Source organism: Pogoniulus pusillus, chromosome 21, assembly GCF_015220805.1.
Source record: "Pogoniulus pusillus isolate bPogPus1 chromosome 21, bPogPus1.pri, whole genome shotgun sequence".
Lineage (NCBI taxonomy): Eukaryota > Metazoa > Chordata > Aves > Piciformes > Lybiidae > Pogoniulus > Pogoniulus pusillus.
In genome coordinates this window covers 15161031-15179622 of record NC_087284.1, presented here as the reverse complement: position 1 = coordinate 15179622, position 18592 = coordinate 15161031, and the positions used below count along the sequence as shown (strand labels likewise).

Sequence of the window (18592 nt, the reverse complement as noted above, 5' to 3'; positions counted from 1 at the left end):
CTCTTTGTGTCAAGTCTGAGCCTCCCTTGACAGACACAGCTTTGAGCCATTCCCAGGTCCTCTGCCACAGGATCCCAGTGAGATCCTCAGAAAGTAGGAGAGAGCACTGAGGGGAAAAAGCTAATTTCATGTAACTGATGCTGCATTTCTTCAGTAAAAACAATGCAAAGGAACCTTTTATGCAACAAGAGATGCTGAAGCAACAGACACAACTGTAACACAATGGTAAACTTGACTGTAAAAAAGACACACCAAACCCACAATTTCTTTCTGAGCCAAGAGGAAAACTCACTAAACTTTTTTTAAACTCAAATGAAACTCTAAAATATCGACAGTACTCTCATTTCCTACTAAAAATATGGATTTCTATGCTTTTAAATACATCTTTGCTCTATGATGTTGGTTATGTGTGTTCAAATGTCTGTTACACAGCAGTTTTCACACAGCTGAAGACACTGCTTCTAACCACTGCTGATGGACTCTAAATGCAATTTTTTTCTTACAAGATTATTAGAAAAAAAAAAATCACATGTGGCCATGAAAAACTAATTCATTATGTTATCTCTTATAGCTCTAAGGAATGACAGGCTGGTACCAAAATATTTATCTTGGCCTAACTATTCTGTGCATTAGCAAAGTCAGCAGGAAAAAAATAAAACATTCATAAGACATAAAAAGACAATACAGAAAGAATTTTAATAAACTTAATAAGAACAACAAAAACACAGCTCTTTAGCTATAGCCAAAAAGCAGTGAAGAACAAAGAGAAGTTGTTATTGAAGTGTCTCAAATACAGCAGCCCAAACTCCCTGGAATGCAACTTCAAATTATCCGTCAGGAACAATATGAGAATAAAGTCTGCTTTTCCTAGAAGTCAGTAAAAAGGCTGACAGAGGAGGTTTATCCCAGAAAAAACACTGTCAATATTCTCCCCCTTCTTTCAAACTGAAAAACAAAAGATCCAAACAGCACAGGGCAACACTGTGTAGAGCAAAGCTAGGAAGGAACTAAGATTATCTGTGATGTGGAAAATTCTGCTCTCAAAAAAAAATCAGTTGGAAAAGGTTTGAATAATGGTATGGGGCACGAGTTTGGTTTTTGTAAGGTTAAAGAGGGTCTTGCTTAACATCTTTGTCGGTAACATGGACAGTGGCACTGAGCGCACCCTCAGCGATTTTGCCAACAACATCAAGTAGTGTGGTGCAACTGACATGCTGCAGGGAAGAGATCCATCCAGAGGGACCTTGACAGGCTGGAGAGGTGAGCCTGTGCACCTGGGTCCGGGCAATCCCAAGCACCGATATAGGCAGGACAGTGACTGGGACTTGAGAGAGCAGCCCTGAGGAAAGGGACTTGGGGGTATTGGTGGAGGAGAAGCTCAACACGAGCTGCCACTGTGCACTTGCAGCTGTGGTGAAGGGCAAAGACAAGCCCAAACTCAAAACTCTTTTCCCCTTCCCTCCAGAGCAGGATTTTTTGGTGTGAACTAGCCAAAAGGCCAGGTGCCTGTATGTCTGGTACACAGGGACATGTTTGGACAAGTCCTGCCCTGTTGTAAACAGGGCACCAGCTTTACCTGCACCTTGCCTATGCTTTGGCTTACGCATTTCCCTTGTTTGCTCAGGTTCCATACCGTTGGTTAATAATTCTGTTTACTTCTTTGCCAATTGGCCAACTACTGATCTTGGCAAAATTGCCAATTTCTGGCTTGCTTAAGCCATTTAAACTGTTTAAATGTAGAGATTTCTGTAAATACCTTCCTACAGCCAAATACCTGAAGCTGCAAATAAGTTACAGAGGTATTTTGATATTAATAAATAATAAACATATTTACTAATATCTCCACCTTATTAAATATTAATAATAATAAGAAGAAGAAGAACACCCGCCCAGAGAGCCAAACATATCCTGGGTGGCATCAAGAGAAGTGTGGCCAGCAGGTCGATGTGAAGGTGATTCTCCTCTTCTACTTCACTCTGGTGAGACCTCCCCTTGAGTACTACATCCAGTTCTGGAGCCCCTATTACAAGAAGGATATGGAGGTGCTGGAGCATGTCTAGACAAGGATGATCAAAGGGCTGGAGCACCTCTTCTACAGAGACAGACTCAGAGAGTTGGGGCTGTCCAGTCTAGAGAGGAGCCGGCTTCAAGGAGACCTTATTGTGGCCTTCCAGTATCTGAAGGGGGGCCTATAAAAAAAGCTGGTGAGGGACTTTTTAGGATGTTGGGTAGTGATAGGACTAGAGGGAATGGAGCAAAACTAGAAGTGGGTAGATTCAGATTGGATGTTAGGAAGAGATTCCTGACCATGAGGGTGGTGAGCTACTGGAACAGGTTGCCCAGGAAGGTGGCAGAAGTCCCATCTCTGGAAGTTTTTAAGGCCAAGCCAGACGTGGCTCTAAGCAAACTGATCTAATATGAGGTGTCCCTGCCTATGGCAGGAGGGTTGAAGATAGATGATCCTTGAGGTCTCTTCCAGCCCTGACAAATCTGTGATTCCATGATAATACATTTATAAAATGTTCAGCCTTTCCTTCCCACATCGAGCATTGCCCAATCCATCTTTAGAGAGTCCTAGTCTTTGAACCATACAGCAGAGACTCAATTTCAGCAAGTTTCCAAGCATTTTCAGGCATTTTCAACTTCAACAGAAATTAATTGACAGCTGCAAAATCAACATTAAGCATCAATCTGCACATTGTCAAGATTTGAGTTCGTATGAATAATGGAAACTCAGCTGCCAAACATCAAAGGGTAACAACAGAACACTTCTTAAATGTAATTATCCAACCAATTTCTTGACAAAGTCCCTTCATCACATGGCTGGTGTGGAAGAAAGGTTTGTCTGCTTTTGGGAATTTTTGCAGAAATTTCTGAATAAAATTTAGGAGAAAGAAGCATGACAAGATGCTTGACTCCTCATAACACTGCTAGGCTCCAGAAGTAAACCAGTGGTGTGGATACAACAGATACAAATACTTATTTGACAAGAGGAAGCAAAAAGTATCAATGAGCAAGGAATTAGGATTAGTTATCGAAGTTTTCCTGTGTCATGCTTATGATCATTAGCAAAGCTGGTGAGAGGCCTGGAACACAAGCCCTATGAGGAGAGGCTGAGGCGGTTGAGGTTGTTCAGACTGGAGAAGAGGAGGCTCAGGGAGGACCTCACTGCTGTCTACAACTACCTGAAGGGGGGCTGTAGCCAGGTAGGGGTCAGTCTCTTCTGCCAGGCAACCAGCAGTAGAACAAGGGGACACAGTCTCAAGTTGTGCTGAGGGAGGTCTAGGCTGGATGTTAGGAGAAAGTTCTTGCCAGAGAGTGATTTGCCTTTGGAATGGGCTGCCCAAGGAGGTGGTGGAGGCACTGTCCCTGGAGGTGTTAAAAAAAAGACTGGATGAGGCATTTAGTGCCATGGTCTAGTTGACTGGATAGGGCCGGGGGATAGGTTGGACTGGATGATCTTGGAGGTCTCTTCCAACCTGGTCGATTCTATGTAGCATAGCCCCAGTAACTGGTGTCCAAGTGGAGTCTGAAGAAGCTGGGATTCTAGAAGTAGTATCTATGTAGTAGTGTGATTTGCTGCTTAGACTGATGAGCCTTGCTGAGACTAATGTTAGCTTGAGGGTACAAGAACAATGCTTCTCAACAGGACTTGACTTCCATTTGAGCATCCCTGAGTGCTACCATAAAATAAGCTAATGGAGTAGTAATTAAACAGGAACTACAGATCGCCAGGTAGCACTACAGATATACATCTTTTTATACTCACTAAAAATCACTGACCTAAATACATCATGGAGACAGACTGAGAGAGTTGGGGTTGTTCAGTCTGGAAAGGAGGAGGCTCCAAGGAGACCTTATTATGGACTTCTGGTACATGAAGGGGGCTTAGAGGAAAGTTAGTGAGGGACTTCTTAGGATATCAGGAAAGACTAAAGGGAATGGAGCAAAATTAGAAGTGGGTATATTCAGATTGGATGTTAGGAAGAAGTTCCTGACCATGAGAGTGGTGAAACACTGGAACAGGTTGCCCTGGGAGGTGGTGGAAGCATCATCTTTGGAGATTTTTAAGGCCAGGTTGGATGGGGCTCTAGTATGAGGTATGTCTGCCCATGCTAGGGGAGTCAGAACTGGATGATTTTTGAGGTGCCTTCCAACTCTGACAATTCTATGATTCTGAGATAACCAAACACTCTCCCTCTCCTGCTACTGAACTGAGTCTCTGAAATGCGAAAACACAAATCCCATCATTAAATTATTAGTCTCTTTATTAACTATGATTCTATGATAATCACTTTAAAGTCTTGAAAATTAGCCAAAGTTACTGCCTAGGACACTACTCCACACAACATCCAAAGCTCAGGTTTGTTTAACATTTGTGTCCCCTCAGCACGCTGCTCACCAATGGCAGCTACTCCCTCCAGCTTCATATACTAAGCAAAAACATATTGTTATACATTGAATTAGCTCCAGGAGGGAAAGAAAGAGCTCTCTCATAACAGCAAATTCAATTCCCTAAAACACAGCACTGAATATGATACAGCAATTTTGAAAAAAAAAAAGCCCAACCCAAACCAACTCATACTACTAAATTGATGACACAAAGAAAGTGCTGTGGTATCAGCTGCAGAAAATCTCTTTGCATAAACAGCCTGACAGTAGACACTTGTTCTCTACTCAAAGACCACTTTACTGTATTTCACAATACTTTTACTTAGCTGTGTTACTGAAGCCTGCTATATGATGTGATCTGACAAGGCTGTCCATGAAAAAAAATGACACAACTACTTATTAAAAGTTAACATTTATAGAAAAAACACTGAAGTTAATAAAACTAAAATAAAAACAAACAAACAAAAAAACCTCAACAAGCTACTTCACTTCCAACTTCAGACAGATTTTCTTAAAGAAACTTTGTGAACGATTGAAGTTGATGTCAGTGGGACCTTGCAAACTACTATGGAGGTCAGAGAGGAGACATCAACCCACACAAAGCATACAAACTCAATTTCAGTGCAGCTTAACACTTGCTCCGATGCATTATGAAAGTATGCTGCATGTACAAGAAACCTGCAATACTCTTTTTTTTTGGGTGCATATTAGATAGAATTTAAGATATTACAAGCATAAAAAGAAAAATGCCTGGAACAGTACAAGATAGAGGCTAATACCTGTTCAGTCATGATGATTTCAGCTTTTTTAATCAGTTGATTTAAATCAGGCTTGTACAATCTGAATAAGAATGTAAATTATTACAGCTTTCTCATCTGCTGTCATCTCATTGCCATTCTCAGTAGGGTATTAATTGTTGTTTTTCACAACACTGACCAAAGAGACAAAGGTTTGGACCCTAAAATACAATGACATAAATATCTACTTACCTACACAGAGTACGTGAACCTCTCAAAAAACAGTAGCTAAACAAAGACATAGAGCTCAGTTTTGACTGAAAAGCTTTAGAGGTCCAAAAATCTTCAGAATTCATCTTAGAAACAGACATCAAAGCAAGTGTGAGGCAGCACCTTACAGCTGCTGTCACAGATATCATCGCACACCATATTGTTAGCAGTTTAAGACTTGTCCAATGACTACTTGAAACAGCATGCAGCCAAGTAATGCAGCACATAGTACAGCTTGGAAATGCTTCCTATGTAGAGACATCCTACCCACAGGCTGCAGGACAGAAGTGGCTGAAACAAAATCAGGAGTATCTGATCTGCCCTGGCAACATACTGCTGCTAGAAATAGAGTTTCGAGATGTCAGCTGGAATCTTGAAGTATGATCACCTGAATAAAACATTTTAGGGATCTTTTGATGTGCTAAGATTTAAGGACCTGTAACAAAAAGTACTTAAATACAGCTCTCGTTACCTATTTCCACTGTCTTCTGCAACTGAATCTTCCCACCTGTAGGGACAATCGAGCTGTGTAATGCAAGAACATAGATCTACAAATCACTGCAAATAGACATCACTCTCTCTTTTCTCGTGTGACTTGATCAAGCAGCTATACAAAATCACCATGTACTGTATTGCTTGTATTGTTCATTTAAGACACATGAGTTCTCTCAAGAATGATTCCTGTGGAAAAACTTTTCAGTACACATCTCTACCTCTCTGTATTTTCCACATCTTCTGAGAAAACATCTGGAACATTGTCTCCAGTTCAAGAAAGACAAAGAACTGCCTGAAAGAGTCCAGTGCAAAGCCACAAAGATGATTAAGGGAGTGGAACATCTTCCTTATGGGAAAAGGCTAAGAGAGTTGGGCCTCTTTGGCTTAGAGAATAGGAGACTGAGAGATGACCTCATTAACACTTACAAATATGTCAGGAGATGGAGCCAGGCTCTTCTCAGTGATGCCCAGTGATAGCACAAGGGCCATATGTGTAAGCTGGAGCACATGAGCTTCCACGACAACATAAGGAAAATCTTACTGTGAGGGTGACAAAACACTGGAACAGGCTGCCTAGAGGAATTGTGGAATCTCCTCTTCTGAAGACATTCAAAACCTGCTTGGAGGCATTCCTGTGTCCAGGCAGGTTCCTACACCTACTCTAAGTGATCCTGCTCTGGCAGGGAGGTTGAACTAGGTGATCTTTGGAGATCACTTCTAGCTCCTTACATTCTGTGCTTCTGTGTGAAGAGACAGTGAATCAACAGCTCAGCAAAAACTCTAATCATGACATTTAACACTGTTTAAGCCATTCACTGCAGTCCAACTGCAGCAACACATTCTCCATACACTGCAGACTATCTGACTACCTCATGCCCATTTCTAAGCATGTGCAAGCTGGAGGCAAAGCCTGTCATTTCACAATTCAGTGCTTGCTTCCTTCCTTATGTCCTCTAACAAAGGTACCAGTGTAAGGCCAAATAAGAACAGAACTCCCTGGAGATGCCTACTATGAGAATGGTCATAGCATTTCTTCAAGAAATTTCAAAGCAATAGCTTAGGGGCACGTTTTTCCATTAGAAATCAAGTTACTTGGAAGGAGTCGATATTTACAATAAAGGCCACAGCACAACTGACAAAATGAATTACTGAATTTTCAATCCAAATGTAAAATGCTCAAAGTTCAAAATACTTCCCAAAACTTCCCATTTATTGTCTGCAAAGACAAACAGAACTTGAGTTTTCTTTCTTTTTGTGTCAGCCAAAGACATCATTATGTTAATTTAACGAGGACTTTATGACAACCATAAGAAAGCAGACAAGTCTGAATTATAGAATCACAGAAACATTCAGGTTGGAAAAGACCCTCAGGATCACCAAGTCCAACCTATAGGCCTACTCTATAGGATTCACCTTAAACCATATCCCTAAGCACCACATCCAAAAGACCCTCAAACACATCCAGGGTTGGTGACTCAACCACCTTCTTGAGCAGCTCATTCCAGTGTCATGAAAAACTTTCCTAATGTCCAATCTAAACCTACTCGGCCTCAGCTTTAGGCCATTGCCCCTTGTTCTGTCTCCAATTACCTGTGAGAAGAGACCAGCAGCAGCCCCTCCACAACATCCCTTCAGGTAGCTGTAGACAGCAATGAGGTCTCCCTTCAGCCTCCTCTTTTTCAAACTAAACAGCCCTAGCTCCCTCAGTCGCTCCTCATGAGATTATTTCTTCCCATACATACAACAAACCTAACTAACATGTAAATAGAAAGTCTGTAATCCTGACTGTATTTCACATACCTTCATCACATTCCTGTGCTGAATTGTTCAAACTGTCTTTAGAACATTTCAACAGCTATATAGTGCTATCATCAGAACAACACTATTCTCAAGCTACTCATAATATAAAAGTACTTTGTGCTTACACCTGAATGAAAGGAAAAGAATGTAGTGTTCCTTTCCTACCTATATGTCTTCCTATCACAAGGCATTTACTTGTGTCTGCTACATATTGCATAATATTAACCATAACCATCAAATGGCAGCTTTTCTCCTGCACAGCAGCTAGGTACCATTTTCAGAATCACTTGTCTTATACTACTGAAAACTTCTAGTCTTCAAAAACCTGTTTCCTGAACCGATTCTCTATCAAAATAATAAGTGCATTTATACATCTGGCATTTCAGTTACTGACCATTTCATTAATATGGATGCAGGATTTAGAAACCTGATCTACAAAAGCAAGAAGTTCGCAACATGGTGTCATTCCTGTCCATCAGAAGAGACAAACCAATCCACAGCCACAACAGCATTAATTGTACAAACATAAGCAAAAGGACACATCCAGTGGCAACTACAGATAAGCTTCATGGAAGAAGAGTCTGGCTTTTAACAAAAGCAAAAGTGAATTGCAGTCTTAACTGAGAAGTTTCTGTGTGGCTAATGTAGAACTTTGAATTTCTGAAGATGAGCTTTGATTAGGAAAAGAAACTCTTCTTTGGATAGGAATAGTTCATCACTGACCTGAGTAAGGTTCATTATGGATCCATAAATAAGCATGGATTTGTAAACAAATTGAATCACTGGAGACCTACTTCTCACTGGAACAACTGCAACACTTTAAGCCATAAGTGAAACTCAATGCATGCACTCAGTGACATCTGTAGAGGATGTGACATCACATGCTGTATTTATTGCTCTATTTCTGATTCAAAGTATTTAATATAAAGACGAGTAGGAATTGGCTAGTTCCCTTGTTTCCTCCTTTATGCTGCACTCCTGATCCTGCAAACAGGCTAAGTCATTATATTATTAGCTAAGGTGATTGCAAGTTGTATTATTATTATCTGTTTTGCTCAGTAAAACTTTATGTCTCAAATCTTTTTATCTCAACCCAAGGATTTTTTGGTGTTACTTTTCCCTCACTTCTCTGTTGGGGGAAACCGCAGGCAGGTTTGCTTTAATCTGTTACACTGTATTACCCTCTAAGAAAGCACAGATAGGCTCTTCTTGGTGATGCCCAACAACAGGCCAAGGGGCAGCAGGTGGAAGTTGAGGCATAGGAATTTTCATGAAAACACAAGGAGGAACTTTTTCCCTGCGAGGGTGACAGAAGACCAGAAAAGGCTGCCCAGAGGGGTCATGAGTCTCCCTCTCTGGTCAAGACCCATCTGGACACGTTCCTGTGTGATCTGGTATAGGTGATCCTGCTTTAGCAGGGGGGGTTGGACTGGAAGATCTTTCAAGGTTCCTTATAGCCCCTGATCTGTGATTCAGTGAAAATGACCAAATATTACAGTCTCCACATCATCATGAAAAAATGCCTGCACGGAACTTCACTTTAGCAAGCCTAAAATCGGTATGGTCGGGCAATATGTTGTGCACAACATAATGAAAGCATAGCTTTCTACCACACAGGCACCACCAGACACAGTTATAACTATCAAGAACATCAATACTGTAACAGAACCACATGCTATCATAAGTATTATCTGTGGAAACAAGACTTGATACACTTCAGAGGCTGACTTTTATTGTAGTCCTTACCTTGAAAAGACTGTTTGGCTCTGCTCACCAGCTCTTCAATTGGGTAGCTTGCTAGATCTCCTCTGGCATGCTTCGTTTTGCAATAGGTACATGCATTGAGACACCTGTTTAGAAGACAAAATTACTCAGTTCCTAGCCAAAACAGCTTTTACACCAACAGCTACATTTATCAAGTACAGCTAGAAAAATAAACTTGTATACCTGTGACCAGACAAACAGTAGTACTGGTTCAAAAATCAATACAGTAGTTGGAAATGTATTTTGTCTGCTTATCTTCTTCAGGTTGAAAAAGCTACCAGTGGAAACCACATACAAAATCTAAGTGTGGGAATTTACATAGTTTTAGAAAGCTCTAACAGGGTTAATTAACAGGGTTCATTACTGAAGGAGAATCTGCAGGCTTCCAACACCACTATTTCAAGACAAATCCAACCTGGACATAAAGGCAAAGGTCCCGAAAGGCCAAAAGTAGATTTTTAAAACACTCCGTATTCTTGACAACACATTTCAGTTAATTTTTCCTGTTTCCATTTGGCTTGTGTAAGCAAAACAAATAATAGAAGACAGATTCATCAAGTAGGTGATTTTCCAACTAATGGAAAAACTCCAATAAGGAATTATGTGACTGCCTGACAACATAATAAAGGCAGACTTGTACAAAGTAAAAGGATGGAAGGACCAAAACAAACAAAACTAACTCCTCTTGTATTTCTCTTGGATGCTTATAGTGCCATTAATGTTAAGCAGAACCTTAAAATGAGTTTATTGCATTATTTTTTTTACTTTCCCCTTTTTATGAAGCTGATACTGCCCTATCATTTTTTACAGGTTAAAGCATTTACATCTCTAAACCCTCCACAAAAGCAAAAACCCTATGACAGCAATTTCTCATTTATGGTTACTAAAATATCTCAATGCTCTCAATTTTCACAATAATAATATTAAAAAAGGCCACAACTTCAAAGTAATAAAGCATCTGGGCACCAGGAAAGGCTTAATGCTCTAACTACAGGAGCATTACTATAAAACCTTCAAAACAATAATGACAAGCAAAAGACCAGGTGGGTTCTGATGAAATCTCCAGGTACAGGACTGCATTTATGACTTGGATATATCTTGTCTTCTATTATGTCTGGCAGCTCCATGACTAGGTAATTACTGCTTTGTAAATGCTGAAAGTTTTCCTTGACAAAGATTCCCCTCAGACACAAATTACACCTCATTTGCATAAGCAGAGCATCACAAAGTGCAAAACACCTCACAGAACATTTTCTCAAGTGCCCTCCTGTCCCTGCACCTGTGACCTCCACTAACAGAACCTTACTTTCTCTCAGAGTACATGTAAATAGTTTTTGATTCTCTCACCTAGATTTAATGATGAGAATTGTGCATCATCTTATTTATGTATATTGTTTTTCCTGGCTATCAGATCCAAACACCAGTTTCGGTTTCCATTTTAGATCCAAAACCTAAAAGATACTGTTTACTGCTCTATTAAGAACTGAAAATGTGTATTAAATAAGTTGCCATTCATTAAAACACATCATCTATTAAAAATAGAGGGGTGGGGGAGTAATCTAAATCTGAACCTTTACAACCTGTTCCAAAGTAGTGATTCATTCCCACCCAAAGACAACCCACACATCAGATGTGAACTGGTTTTTATCGACCTCACCTTTCTTCTGCAAATCAAAAGCCTTTCATTGTGCAGGCTTACAAGAGCAACATTTGAAAGCCAGAGAGTAGAAATGACTAATTGATTATGCCTTCACTGTGCAATCTATTTATCAAATTAGAATGTTTTATGTCAGGTATAAGTATACTACAAAGTGCTTCTCCTCACAGCCCAAGGAGGACTTGTTTCTCACTGCTTTTCATCCATGACTCTTTCAAAGTCTTCCAGGGTTTCAAAGCATGTCTCCTTGGCTGTATTTTTTTCCCTTTATTTCCTTTGTGTGTGTGTTTATTCAAGGGCTTATTTTGTTTTGTTTGGGTATGTTGGTGGTGGTTATTGTTTTGCTTGGTTGGGTTTTGGTTGTTTATTTGTTTTTAAAGCAACATTCTTCATCCAACCCAACACTTCATTCCTAAGCAGGCTCCTATCCAGTCATCCCACGGTCACACTCCTTCCTCTCAACATCATTCACTAAGTTAAAACAGCTTTCTTCCACACAGTTACTCAAAACCAGCGTTATGGTTCACTGATGCATATTGTCATGTCATAAAGAGCCTTCAGCAGCCTGGACGCTGTGTTTGGGGGTGGGGGCTAACAGCCAGACTCCCTCCTCTTGAGCTGCACTGGGGGAAGCAGAGGAACAAGGGATAGGTTTAGATCACATATGCAAAACAGACCCAACTCTGTGAAAATTAACTAATCACTGGGGAAAACAAAAAACTCAATTACCAATTCAGGTGTTGAGAAACAAAAGGACTAAAGTCTTTCCTCCCCCTTTTCCCAAGCTTAGCTTCACTCCTTCACTCCTGAGACTTCTACGCACATCACACCCCTAGCCAGATGGAGACCCCCCCAGGCTGAGACCCGCATGGGGCAGCCCCAGACTCTCCCCTCAGATTTTAGTTTGGGGGTTTTCTGAGTTGGTTTTTCTTCTGCAATTTTTCCTTCCTTTTTTTTTCAGTTTTGCTTATTTTTCAAGGTAACATAAAATCAGTTTGACAGCAGACATGTGTGCTCCTTTACATCTAAGGCACAAAGGTGTGGTTTACATTGATGATACTTGTACTCATCTTCATTTTCTCCAAAGAAAATAACATCATCAGACATTTTGTCCATCCTCTGAGGTCATCAAGGAGAGACTGAACTTGCAACAATCCTGGCCCATGACCCAAGGTTACTTTAACAGCAGCTTTTTTACTGTCAACAGAGGAATTTGTCAGCCATCAGTAAGAGGGATGCATCAAGAGACAATTTCTTGGAATGCAGCAAATTTATTAAACTCACAATTAAGCTAGGATCTGGAGAGAAAGAAAAAAAATAATCTTTTATCCTCTACTTCAATTTGAAGGGTCTGAATTATTGTAAATCTGGTGTAAAAGGAAGTTTCAATGAAAAATGTTAGAACCATTTATTTTTCTGATATGGAACTCTAATCTTGCATGAAAAGAATTGGATTTTGTAGACCTCCTTCAAGCTGTGTCACTTCATCATAAGACTGATAAAAATATAATTTTATAGTTTCTAAACCAAACTTTTAAATTGATTCCTGTGTAATAGATCTAAACAGAGCTAGAATATAACACTGGTACTGATGTTACAGCAAAAAGGTTTATTTTTGCTACTCACACAGAATTTTTCTGATTGCTTGTCCTAAAAATCCCTGTATAGCACACCTATAAAAAATAGCACGTCACCACTTATCGCTCTGGCACTGATACACAAAAAGGGATGAAAGAACAATCCAGGGAACCACAGGCCTGACATCAGTACCGAGGAAGAGTATGGATGTGTTCATATGGCAAGTGATGGAAAATGGTGGGATCAGCACAGCCACCATGGGTTCATGAAAGTTCTGCCTGACCAATCTGATCTCCTTCTATGAGCAGGTGATGGACCTAGTAGATGAGGGAAAGGCTGTGGATGTTGTCTACCTGGACTTCAGTAAAGCCTTTGACACTGTTTCTCACAGCATTCTCCTCAAGAAACTTGTGGCCCATGGCACAGACAGATGCACTTTTCACTGCACTGAAAACTGCCTGGGTGGCTGGACCCAAAGAGCTGTGGTAAATGGAGTTAAATGCAGTTGGTGGCCAGTCACAAGTGGTGTCCCCTAGGGCTCAGTACTGGGGCCAGAGCCAGGATACAGCTAACCAACAAAAACTATACAGAATTCAAATACATGTAAAAATGCTAAACTAACTACTTTTCACAGATTTCAGAATCATCATCATCAAATTGTAAGTATAATAAAGCATCTGTAGCTGTTTTTTCCCTAGTAAGCCAGCCTCTGTTCCAAGTTTCCAGCATAACATATTATTCATATGTCCATGCTGCTATATATTCTGACCACAGACAGGAAAAAGCTTTTGGGAATGCAGAATCTGAGCACTGACTCTTACTAAGTGGCATTCATCTGCAAGTGGATCACCTAAATCCAGCCCAGGAGGTGAAGCTCTTCTTAAAAATCAGCCTTTATCACAGACAAAGCTCAAAGCAGGAGACTAAAAAGCCAATATGCTACAGTAGTGGCAAAGAATATTTGCTTTGTGTTAAACTCAAAGCCTTCTTCAAGCAGTTGAAGTTGGTTTATAAATGTTAGTTTGTATTAATACAGGCCAAAGCTTTTTCCACAAAGAAATTAATAATGGTCATGGTGTTTGTAATAACCAATGACAGACTTTGGATAATGGGCTGCCCAGGGAGGTGGTGGAGTCATTGTCCCTGAAGGTGTTCAAGAAAAGGTGTAATGAAAGAGCAAGATATCTGTGGAGTAAAGTTGCTCTCCAGATCAACATTATGATCTTAGGAGGAAGTTCTTCACAGAGAGAGTGATTTCCCATTGGAATGGGCTGCCCAGGGAGGTGGTGGAGTCACCATTCCTGGAGGTGACTCCACCACTTCAAGAAAAGACTGGATGAGGCATTTAGTGCCATGGTCTAGATGACTGGATAGGGCTGGGTGCTAGGTTGGACTGGATGATCTTGGAGGTCTCTTCTAACCTGGTTGATTCTATGATGACAGAACAAAAAAAACCCCACTAAATCTTGTCTTTCCAACACACTAAACTGATTAAGGGACTTTGAATTATTAACCTTTAATCAGCTGTGTGTCCAATACACAGAACTATTTTACAGCAAGGTAAAATACTACCCAGAGATAAATTACTACCATGTGGCTAATTAAAAACTTTCAGAATACATAGCCATAACAAACATCATCCAGATTTTGGTTAAGCGGCTGAAATTTTGTTGTAGCCATGAAAAATAGTGCTCTGAACATTGTTTAGCTATTATGTGCTGATACTATGCATTAGATTAAGCAGATTCTTAATTTTCAATACAGTGATATTCTTCATAAAAAAGACACTTAGCATGAAAGGCTACCCCTCACAGATGGGACTAATTATGAGTAAGAATACTTATGACACAGCAGACAAATAAAGACTTCCCTTCAGTGGAACTAATCGGTGGATTTCAGCAGCAGATAAGATGAGGAACAAAATCCTGGTTCCTCTTATGGGACCTGTGCCACCAAGGTCGATGGAGACAGATTCCACCCTCAGATATGAAACATCATTCATTCAAGGATCAGAAAACAGCTCAATTATAGACTGCAATGTGCCATTAGTGTGCTAGATGCTCACATTGTGAGTGACCAAGACCAGACATCTGTGAGCAAGATGGGAGAGCTGAGCAGCTGCACCAATGTCATATGACAGAAGATCCCCACTGCTCTGCAGGTGGCTAATTTTGGGGAAGGAGGGTGGTATTTCTCCTTTAATTTCCTGAATAATCCAGTACATTCTTGTTTGGTATTAATCTAATTAGCTGGTAAGCAGAATACAAAACTAATAAAACCAACCCCCAATAAACAGCAGCACAAAGAGACTCTAACCAAAACTCAATCCTGAAGTGGCTTTTTCCCAAATTAGAAATCTGAAGAAACAAAGCAAAATATCAGTAACCATAACTTAGTCTAAACATTAATATCTGCCCTTATGAGATCTGACTAGTTCTAACAGTTCAAGGTTTTGCGATGTTTGGCCTTTTAAAACAAGCCAACCTTACATTTCTGGCAGTAGTGCAGTGCTCCCAACATCACTGGAACATCACAGCAGTACAAATATAGAAAGCTTGCTCATCAGAGTCACCCGCACCCTCTCTCTGCACCTACCATCAGCCTTAAGAGGCCTCAATAATTCCAGCCCAAGAATAATTTCTATTAGTAAACTGTGGTTTTCCTGAAGGGGGAGCAGGATTTGCTTGTTTCAAAATACACTTACAAAAGAGATTTAGGCTTTTGTGAAATGCTTTTAGAACTTCTATCATATGTAATTTTGACAAAAATATTACCTACTGTGGGTAAAGAGAAAACTGCCTTTGCAGCCTTGACTGAGCAAAAGAAATACCAGGAATATGTACTCCCAGCAGACAAACATTAGCCACAACTTACTAAACAAGATCTACTACAATTCTTCAACTCTTTTTCCCCTTAGCATGCAAAGTTTTGTAAACCTAACAGCAGCATTTATGGTATAGTTATACTTAAAGATAATATATTTAGAGAGTTAAATGCCATTAACGTTGCTCAGCGTTTTACCTTTATAAAATGTAGCTTTGTAATTCTAAATTCTGTCAAGCTTAACTGCAATGGATTGAGGGGGTGGGGGGGAGAAGTAGTTTACAGAAAACAAACAAACAAAAAGCTCAAACAAACAGTAACACAAAACACACACCCCACCCCAAACTCCAACAAACCATGGTTAATATGCTTGACTTGCTTTCAGAATACAGTACTTTTGCCTGAAGTTTGCATATTTTACAACAAAGCTATGACAGTGGGTTGAAATTTGGGGCAGGTGAATTTATTTTCAGTGAAAAAAAAAAGATTTTAAATATTTTTGAAACAGCAGTAACATTTGTCTCATCAAGGCTCATCAGTCTAAGAAGCAAACCACACTACCCTACTTCTGGAATCCCAGCTTCGTCAGACTCCACTTGGACACCAGTTACTGGGGCTATGCTACACAGAATCATAGAATCAACCAGGTTGGAAGAGACTTCCGAGATCATCCAGGCCAACCTATCCCCCAGCCCTATCCACTCAACTAGACCATGGCACCAAGTGCCTCATCCAGTCTTTTTCTGAACGCCTCCAAGGGCAGTGACTCCACCACCTCCCTGGGCAGCCCATTCCAATGCCAATCACTCTCTCTGGCAACAACTTCCTCCTAACATCCAGCCTATACTCCCCCTGGCATAACTTGAGACTGTGTCCCCTTGTTCTGTTGCTGGTTGCCTGGCAGAAGAGACTGCCCCTACCTGGCTACAGCTTCTCTCCATGTAGTTATAGACAGCAATGTGCTCACCTCTGAGCCTCCTCTTCTCCAGGCTAAACAACTCCAGCTCCCTCAGCTTCTCCTCATAGGGCTGAGCTCCAGACCTCTCACCAGCTTCATCACCCTTCTCTGGACACGTTCCAGTATCTCAACATCTCTCTTGAATTGAGGGACCCAGAACTGGACACAGTACCCAAGATGTGTCCTGACCAGTGCTGAGTACAGGGGAAGAATAACCTCCCTTGTCCTACTGGCCACACTGGCAAAGGTGTTAAGTACCTCTGCTTAACATAAATGCACTCAATGCCACAACATCTTTCAACCTGATAAAAACAGGAGTTCTCTGAAATTATCTTTGTGGTCAGCTATTTTAGAAACTGCTCTGAAACTGCAATGCCAATGTAAAAGGATAAAAGCCTCTCAAAAAAGTTTCAGCAGTACAAAGATGACCCTTCAAGAAACACTGTACAGTAGAGTGCAGCTATGGGATGCTACATTGATTCTGCAAGCCATTCCATGCTCAGCAACATGGGAACAAAGTGCATTATGAGTCTTCCCTTGCAAAGACCCTTGAAAGCAGTGTTCTACTTGGTAATGTCTCACCAGCTACTATTCAAAAGGAATTTGGAGAGAGGGCAGCTCAGTTAGTTTGATAAGCTGCAATATGATTTAATTTTGTACTTTAAATATTTGCATTTTGTGAAACTGAATTCCTAGAGTCAAGTGCAGGTGATTCAAAGGTCACAGCTATGTAGTTATATCATCGTACACACAACTTGCTCACTTTAAGAGCAATGATTTAACATCAGTAAGATTCAGTGCATCAGTGGCGCTTTTTAAGAGTTTGCCTAAAGAACTTCTTGATTAATTATTCTGCTCCAAGGTTCTGCAGTTGTTTGTATTAATTCATTCAACCATTCTAAACAGATATTTCAAGGTAAAGCCTTCCATTGCAAAGCTGCACAGATCCCTGCTCCTCTCTGACTCAAAATTGTGCATTACTGGATGCTCACTGGAAATTGAGGTTGAGGGTTTTTTTTTTTCCTGAAACTCAGACTACAGCTCAATGATTCACAGGGACAGAAATCTCCAAATACCTGCCTGGCTACAGACACCAGAACTGTGGGGGCTGAAGATGACAGTTATTAATATCAAGAAAGTGACTCAGCTGGAATAGCACAGGTAGATAAATTAGGTTCTGTGGTTGCACAGCGCAGAAAATGCCATGGCATTGCAACTACAAGTAATCAATTCTTTCAACACTTCATACAGAGCAATGATGTTTGGAAGATGATGACTCTTGGTCTCAGTCAAATAGCAGTAATGGAGGTGGTAGAAACAAAGAGCAATGGCAGAAAACACTGAGACAGAAAAGATACTGTCTTAGAAATCTGCTCACAGCTAATCCCAGAGACTCAGTGGAAGAATACTCCAACATCACTATTTCAGCATGCATAAGCAACTGCCATTGGCAAATCCCTCCTAATGAACAGTAGTGACTGCAAAGTGACCTCTGAGGACAGGATCTGCAGAGACTTGCTGTAGTTTATAGAGTTTTAGAAAGCAGTTATTTGACAAATGCCTTAGTATTTTACAGCATCAAGTAGTACAGTTTTATTTCCAAAAACTCTACTGGGGGCAGCTGACAGCATAACTTACACAGAATGTGCTGCAAAATCTAATTGGGTTTGTAAGGAAGAACTGCTTGAGTTAAAAAAAAAACCAAACCTTTCAAAGTTGTTTTTTTTTTAGCAAAGAACTCAGGATTTTATTAAAACTGTGATTGCTACATAGCGGGAGGAAAGACAATGAGCACATCTGAAGTTCTGTTTCAGGAATGAAGCATTTCAGCAGATGTCCATGAGCAGAGGGAGAAGTGAGTCAAGTGTCCTTCTATAAGCAATTCACTTAATTTACCACCCATCTTCACAACATTAGCAGCTCCTGAATCACCCAGACAGAAAACAAGGTTGAAAAGTAGACCACTGCCTGTGATAAGAGCTATTGTTTTTACTTCCTGAATGACTTTTGGGACAAGACCCTTTTAGAGTGGTGAAACCCCACAGGAAACATTAGGCTGCAGTTAATTCTGTAACATACAGCAGGTACCACACAGATTCTTGGGATAAAAGGTATTGT

At 40.5% G+C, this 18592-nt stretch overlaps 1 protein-coding gene across 7 annotated transcripts in view; it reads right to left on the bottom strand.

Annotated features, from left to right (window-relative positions):
- Nucleotides 1-18592, bottom strand: part of CDKAL1 (CDK5 regulatory subunit associated protein 1 like 1) — a 435672-nt gene that overhangs the window by 232951 nt on the left and 184129 nt on the right. For all 7 annotated transcript variants that reach the window (XM_064161063.1, XM_064161059.1, XM_064161062.1 and 4 more), the window contains one exon: nt 9441-9544. In XM_064161063.1, the coding sequence (XP_064017133.1) occupies nt 9441-9544 (104 nt within the window). The remainder of the gene's footprint in view (nt 1-9440; nt 9545-18592) is intronic.